Source organism: Falco biarmicus, chromosome 9 (assembly GCF_023638135.1).
Source record: "Falco biarmicus isolate bFalBia1 chromosome 9, bFalBia1.pri, whole genome shotgun sequence".
Classification (NCBI taxonomy): domain Eukaryota; kingdom Metazoa; phylum Chordata; class Aves; order Falconiformes; family Falconidae; genus Falco; species Falco biarmicus.
In genome coordinates this window covers 31,129,120-31,137,043 of record NC_079296.1, presented here as the reverse complement: position 1 = coordinate 31,137,043, position 7,924 = coordinate 31,129,120, and the positions used below count along the sequence as shown (strand labels likewise).

The window sequence follows — 7,924 nt, the reverse complement described above, 5'->3', positions numbered from 1 at the left end:
ATGTCTGAAGTCATGCAAACATTGAGGATGTGAGGGAGAGAGGAGTAGGCGGGATCATCGTGCAGTACTTGCCTTCTTCCATTGCCCCTTTGATCACCCTCACCTCTTACGCTACGCTGCCAATGCCAAATGAGACTTACTCACCTGACAAGAGCAAGCATAGTTTTGCCTGCATCTGACTAGGACTCTTTCTCCAGTAGTAAAGCATTTGTTATATCAACTCTTAAGCTTCACGTAAAAAAGTGGAATAATCCCTGTGGGTTCAGCGACAACCTTTCTTGTGGGATTTGCTCATAGGCATCCTATAGCAACATATCCAAGTACCAGTTAGCCTTAGCCTTGCTTACTTAGAGAGCCAATAGTACATGAAATAGACTGTTATGGTGTACAGTTACAATATATACTTACAGTATAAGGTATAACTCATTGAAACCACAGAGCACCCCCAACAGATGCTCAGTATTTCCCCAGATGAATTAAGTGGGATTTCTAGAACTGAATGAGTAACTTTGGGATACCTCAAAATGGCTAAACAGCTCAAAGAAATCAGAGACTGTATTTTGCATCCTGTATTTGGCAGAAAAAAAAGAATACTTTCTTCTCTTTGTAGCACACCCCAAAATACTTAAATTATAATCATCAGAAAGATTTGGAATTATTTCTCTCAGCTGAATAGATGCATGGCAAAAAGTCCAGTTTTTAGTCATTTAAGTCTCAGGTTTTGCCCTCAGGATGTGTCATGTTCTTACCACTGAAAAGAAGGGTTGCTGTTCTGTGATATCCAGAGAGCAGAGGGAATAGTTAAGTATTAAAATTGCAGCATTTCATACTGTTTATGAAGATGTTTACGAAGATTATTTCCTGTTACCAAAAAGATGCAGTCAGTGTCCAAAAGCACTGTTCCCTTTATAAGTTCAGATTGTTGGAATACTAAGGCTTCTCTCTTCTCCTGGACAAACAGCCTCTGTAAGGTCACACAACCCTCCAGATGTAATGAAAAAGACATTTTTGGATGATGATGCATAAGTGTTTGTTACACACTCTCTACACTATTTGTACTTTCTCTGCTCCCATCACTATCCTGAGAAGTTTATGAGTCATTATGATAGAAAATTACAAGCATTAAAATGTTGTGTAGCGTACATAAGAAATCCATGTGGATCTCCGCCAAATGAGGCATGTAAGACCTGCGCATCTTTTCATGCCTTTTTTTTTTATTCTCAGTGTGACTTCTGTGTGACTACATGGCAATGTTCTGTATACAACTGTTCTTCTAGCAACATGTAGCCAGTTTGCTCTGCAGGTTAGGATCCTGAAAGGTTTGATTCCATTCTTCTAAAATCTGCTTGAAATAATCGTATATTCTGTAGAAACCCTGTTTATTTTCCTTTATATTTAGGTTTTTGCATGCGAGTAGCCATTAACTGATGTGGTTGTGAAGGACCAATACTCCCCTTTATTACGAAGCTGCTTAATGTTCTGGTCTCACACCATAAATTCAGTGAAAATTATTAAAGCTTCTCACAAATGTAATAATAAAATCTCACCACAGCTTTTTTGAACTGCATTCCTCAATATTCTGTTTCTACCAAATTGAAAACTAGTTAAAAATAACATGTGATTCTGCAGAAAAAGTAAATGGTTCGCTTTTGCAATAAAATGACAATATTTTAGTAAGAAAAGTCTGAAACTCAAACAAATTATACCTACGCAATAGGAATCATGCCTGTTCCTAATATGAACAGAGGACTGAATAAAATGAAAAGGAATATAATTTTTTTTAATTACCATATTTATTTTTTACTGAAAACAGACAGAACATCAAGGCTTAAAATAGAAATACTGAAATTATTGCACAGTTAGCCAACTAGATTTGTTTGGCAGCAATGTTCTACAACATCATTGTGCAATAATATGCTCTGGCAGATTAAACTCCAGAAATCCCATGATATGTACCTTTTCTGTTTACATCATAAATCATCCTACAACAGTAAGATAATTGTTCTGGCGTATGCATAAAACATCATACAGTAATACAATGCATGCTTTATGAAAGCTGGAAAGAAGGAAAGAAGAGAAAATGTCTCTTAATGCTTCCCTTACACCTTTGACTCAAACAAATTTAAGCAACAGATATTTACCCTCCTCCCATTTGCAGTCATTTAACATAGGCAGCTCCAAGTATACATACCAATACACATATATTAAGAGGATTTCTTATAAATAGCTATTGCTTTTATAAGCAGCTTCAAATATACAATCTTCTGTATGTTTCTGAAAAGTTAATGTCCCAGTTCAGTCCATAAAAAAATAAGAGATTGTCCACAGGTAAATATCCTTAATTAGAATGCGACTCTGTGAATGTCCCAAAGAGTTTGTCCCAGTGGGTGAAGTAAGGAGCATAGTTTGACTTGAATTTCAGGTGATGGAGATCATGATGTGGTGCTCCTCCATACAAACCAAAAGGCACAAGTCGGTGAGTTGACCACGGAAGGTCATATCCTGAATGGTCCTCCACTGACAACCAAATGTTTACAAGGAAGAAAATCATTTCAGTCAAAGGATGGCATCCGAGGAACACCGGGTTGATAGCAGCAAAAAATCCCAGTGAGAGCAATTCCCATACACTGGAATACTGTGTAGTAAGAGCAAATGTTGACACATGTTTGTGATGTACCTTGTGGAAGGTCTTGTAGAGCCAAGACACCTTGTGATGAAGCAAATGCCACAGGAAGTACTCAAAATCAAAGAGAAGCAGGCAAACTCCTACTTCCAGCAGGACCTCCGGCAGCTCTGGAGCTATCACTGGTAGATTCACTGGTCTCCAGTACCAGTGGAGAAATGTCACTGGGAAGATTAAAACAACATGGTGATATGCACTTTGAATAATGCAAGGCACCATCATTCCAAGAGTTGGATAGTTCTGTGGCTGGATTTTGTATTTTCTCAAGTTTGGTAGCCTGGTGCTTAAAAAATCCAGTGCAATATATGGAAGACAGAAAGCCATGTATGCTGTAAAAGAAAACAGCACTGGAAAAAACGGTGACTTGATCAATGGCTCCTTTGCTGTGACAAAGTCCCAAAGAGACTGAAGGCACAACCTGTCCTGCTGTCCATCCATTGCGTGGCGGCTGAGCAGCGCTCTGCCTGGCAGGCTGCAGTTCATGCTGACTGCAGTCTGAGACGTCTGTAAATCCTGCAAGCCTTTATCTAGCCCGCTCAAAGGAAAACTCCGCCCATCAGAAATCCTCCTTGCTTAGTAATACGTAGCTTTAAAGAGGAAGTTCCCTTTCCTGTTATACAGAAGCGGTATAATGCATTATAACCTCAGAACAGAACTAGCTGGACAAGGTAATCACTGGAGCTCTACGAGAGACTTGCATGGTAAGAAAAACAAGCAGACATTCAGAACTCTTAACACTGGAATACAGAGCTCTAACACTGGAATACAGAGAAAGAGGATAGGAATATCCACACACTTGAAAAGCTGCTTCTCTTACTAGTTTTAAATGGTGTCATCCTTTGTTAGCCTTTTGCCTTTATGAGTATGGAAATACAACCTAACGTGGATTTTTTTATGTGACTGCTACCGAAGATGTATGTGTATCTAAACCCCAGGTCTGAGCTGTGGATGCTTGGTGGGTAACGGATGGACGTGTGCAGACACATGTTTTCTTAATGATCCCTTGGGTATACAAAAGGCTAAGTCAAAACCTTAAGGAGACCTACACTATGCTTCCAGTCTGAAAATGTGGTTGCTGTGACTCGTCTCCATCTACTTTTGAGGTCCTATTTTCCCTTACGCTCCTGTAACTACCTTTCCTGGCAAAATCCACCTGACTTGACGAGATGCAAAACTGAGCCAACAACTTTTGAAGAATAAAACATCCCCAGTTGCTGGGATGAATACAAGGTAAAAATCTCATTATGCTTCCAAATAGATACTTAATGACAAGTATTATTGCATTGTTACAATATTCAGTCCACATCCCCACAGCTCTTTGAGCAATATGATATGGAAATCATCCTTTACCCGTGTAACAAACTAACATATGCAACTAAAAGCACTACTGGTTAGATGTATGTCCTTTGAAAGATCATCTTTTGGCCATGGGCAAGCACACAGCTGGCAGAAGCTAGCAGGCTTGACTCCCAAGATTTCTAATTTGCCAGAAGAATTTTAGGGGTAAATGACGGAGGTTCTCATTTAACCACTAAGACATGACTTCTTTTGTGCTTTTAGAAAAAGAAAAACAAAGCTTTGTACATTTAGGGAAACAGAGCTTGCCACGAGCTTCCTATGAACTCATGTCTTTTGTAGGTACAGCATTTATTCTAATATTGGAAATGAGCTCAACTTCCTGGATGACTTTATTAGCTTGTTCAGACAGTTTTAGCTCTTTGCTATTCAGAAACAAAACCTGATGGGGGGAAATGGGAGACAGAATTTCCTTGCCTCCCAACAATTAAGAATAATTAATTAGCAGTGACCTTTTTTGAACTATGCATGGATTTCCAATAGTTAGGTTTGCTTTCAGTCACAAATGTTTTCTCTTCAAGAGATTCTCCTCTTAAGGTAAGCGCAGATTTTGCTCTCTCGTTAGACTTCAAGGAGTTTACTGAAACGGTAACATCTGTGCTATTATTCAGGCAATTAGAAGTTTTTTTGTTGGAGACAGGAATGGTATGGCCTTCGAAGACTACCCATTGCATATGCATTTTAGAAACAGATTCAGATCCTCTGCTGTTGCGAGATGCTTCTGCTGAATTTTGAGCTTGAATTCAGACTGTTGAATGTAGTGAAACTAAAACCCAGTGAGAGACACTAATCTAATGGATAAGGATCTATATCAAAGAGCTTTATTTCAATCTTCTCATCATACTCTATCCTGACCTCCATTTCACAATAAGGACATGAAAAATGCATTTGTAACTCAATCACCATCTGGATCTGAAAATATTTTTGTGAGAGATGCTTTCTGTTGATTTATGTAGGTACAATCAGAAATCAAGCTTCCCAGACAGGATATGTGATTTTCGGTTAGAATTACACAGGGACTAAACGAATTCTATAACACATTCCAAATCTGCCTAAAGGAAGACTGACAGAAATTGTTCAACTGCCCTGAAGACACTCCTCTGACTAATCCCTAACAGCCCTGTGAGTCTCAAGAAGTTTTAGAACCACCGCAGCCTGTAAGCTAAAATTTAAAGAATAGACATTTTGCCTGCAGATTAGGTCACAGAAAAGTATTTAAGTCCTTTAAGGAAAAATAACGGAATTCTACAGCCCCCTTACTAGTATACCCTGCATCAGCAAGCCCAAGCAAGGTGAGCGGAACTTACCTGGGAGCCTGGCGCTGCCCCGAGCCGGGCTCTGCACGCCGCAGTGGGGCCGCGCAGCCGCCCGCGCTCCGCACCGCAGCTGCAGGCGCCCCGCAGGGCGGGCCGTGCCGAGCCGTGCCGAGCCGTGCCGAGCTGCAGGGCTGGCGCCGGAGGGGGACAGAGGCCGCGCAGCAAGTGCGTGTGCTCGGAAAGCGAACCCTCATGCATCGGAGCGGGCAAGTCCTCGCCCTCCAGAGACGCCGTCCCAGCGGCGTGGCAGAGCCACCGAGCAGCACTCAGCACGTCCCGCTCCACGGGCCTGGTTTTCTTTGTCAGCACAAGGTACGACGCGAAGAACCGACAAAGCGCACGCATACCCCTGCCTGTGCTTAATTCAGCAACACGACCCCAGCTTTTTTCACTCAAGCGACGACGCTGCCAAACTTTCCCATGTGCTGTGAGGCTGTAAACGGGTCTCTCGAAAACTCCTGCTACGGAGTTTAGGTTGAAGGGCACATAGTTTGGAATGAGGCCCCGCAAAGGGTCTTAAATAGATTCCACATGAGCACAAGACGCAAGCACCTACCCCAGGCTCCACCGCTAGGTACAAGCTATGAGGTAAACAGCGAAACACTCAGCCGGCAGGAAAATGAGGGAAAGTTAGCAGGAGGGAGAAGCGGGATCAACACGCTGAAACTAACGGCACGGCAGCAGAGGCAAAAGTTCTGTTTTCCCTCCTCCTCCTCCTCTCCTCCCCCTCTGTAGGGCAGGATACTTGTACCAGGGGCCAGGCAGCACCCCCAGGGCACGCCGAGCCCCCGGCCCTGCCGCAGGAGGGGGCCGGGAAAGCGGGCTGGTGGCCCGGCCAGGGCCGCAGCAGCCGGGGGAAGGCAGGCAGACGCAGCCCCTTCTCTCATTTTAAAGGAAATCGTTACCGCGCTGGGAAGACACGCCGGGCCCGCGCCCCTCACGCCCCGCTCACCTCACTCGGGCGGCCGGTGCGAGGCGCGGGCGCTGCCGGGCGGCGGGTGGCGCCAGACCCCGCGCGCGGCCGCACGGGCCGCTCCGCGCGCAACGGCGCCCCCCGGCGGTAGCGCAGCGCAAACGGGGCCGCCCCCCGCCGCGACCTTCCCGGCGAGCGTTTGCGCGGCGCTACAGCTAGCGGGAGGCGGCCCGCAGCGTTTGCTCGCGTTTGCAGGGACAGCGAAACACACACCGTTTCGCCGCAGCACAGAAAGTCGGCAGGCACGGATCTGCCGCAGGGGGTGACCGGCGGGGCGGGGGGGAAGGAGCTCTGCGTAGTTACGTCTTTTCAACCTATGGTCTCCTTACGGTCAGGTATACGCCGAGACCCAAGCCCAGGATCCGAATCCACCCAAGGGACTTGAGCCGCCGCTCCTGGCATCCCTGGTGAGCTGCCCGAACCCTGGGCCCGCGGCTGCACCGAGTGCTTGGGGATGAAGAACACACGTTCCCCCCGTCAGTCCTGATGAAAAACTTCAGCTTCAGCACAACATCCTTAACAGAACTAACGCACTGTGTTCATCAAAATATTTTCACGCCAACGCTCCACCTCCCCAGCCAAGCGCCACCGACAGCCTCTCCAGCCCCAGGGAAAGGGAGCGCAAGCAAAGGTCTAATCAACAAACTCAGATAGAAAGCTGCCAGCAAAGCCAGTTGTTAATTCTCAAGCTGTTATCAGGATCAGTTTTCAAAATAATAACCATCAGGAAAAGATCCTAAAATTCTTTCATTCAGAATTCGTAATTCAGTAGCGAGATACTGATTCGCATCCTCCGCAACTAACACATACGCATCGTCTCTGGAGGAGGCGGGAGGCAATGCAGACACTTCTCAGCTCAGTATCCTCAGAAAATAAGACTCAGGCAATCAATCACGTTACAGGTGTGACAACTGTCCACCCAACCTTTGTAATTTTTTATTTAATTGATGACTTCAATGATTTTGTTTATATTATAAAGTTATTTGAAAATAGGCTACTGAAGAAGAGAGGCCATTAGCATGCTCACGATGAGCGATGCTGCAGCATGAGTTCGTATTTTATAAGACATCAAAGAAAGGGAGAAGACGTTACAAATGCTTTAATTATAGCAAAATCTTCCACCAGAGCCACATTTTATTATATATCAGCAAAATTATTCAGCCATCAAGGTTTTTCTCTCATGTCTTACAGATTAAAGCCATTTGTAGCTTTTCATGATATTAAAGTATTCCTATTTCCTTTTTTTTATGATACATTCACTGCAAAGAGTAATTTACAGAAAATGGGTTTCTTTTGTTCCCAAGCTGACAAAACTGTTTCTTTTACAGGCCCCAAGTTTACCACCACTTCCTATGCTGAGGCACTTCTGTGTTGAGTTGGTGTGTAAATTTTTGTCAAGAGTTCTCACCACCTACGGAATCACTAAACAGTGTACAAACACTCTGCACTGAGCTAGTACATCATTCGGTACGCACCACTAACGTGCACGCACTCTACCATCCTTAGGCCTTCTGCCTGAAACAGTGTGAATATACTTACAGGTGACTATAAAAAAAATCCTTTTCAATTTTCAAGCACAACATGGACAAAACCACC

General features: G+C 44.2%; 1 protein-coding gene across 1 annotated transcript; it reads right to left on the bottom strand.

Annotated features, from left to right (window-relative positions):
• Window positions 1–1,765: 1,765 nt before the first annotated feature.
• Window positions 1,766–7,275, bottom strand: CH25H (cholesterol 25-hydroxylase). Its single transcript, XM_056353097.1, has one exon. It carries the CDS (start codon window positions 3,164–3,166, stop codon window positions 2,339–2,341), a length of 828 nt encoding a protein of 275 aa, XP_056209072.1. The 5' UTR covers window positions 3,167–7,275; the 3' UTR covers window positions 1,766–2,338.
• Between the last annotated feature and the right edge of the window lie 649 nt (window positions 7,276–7,924).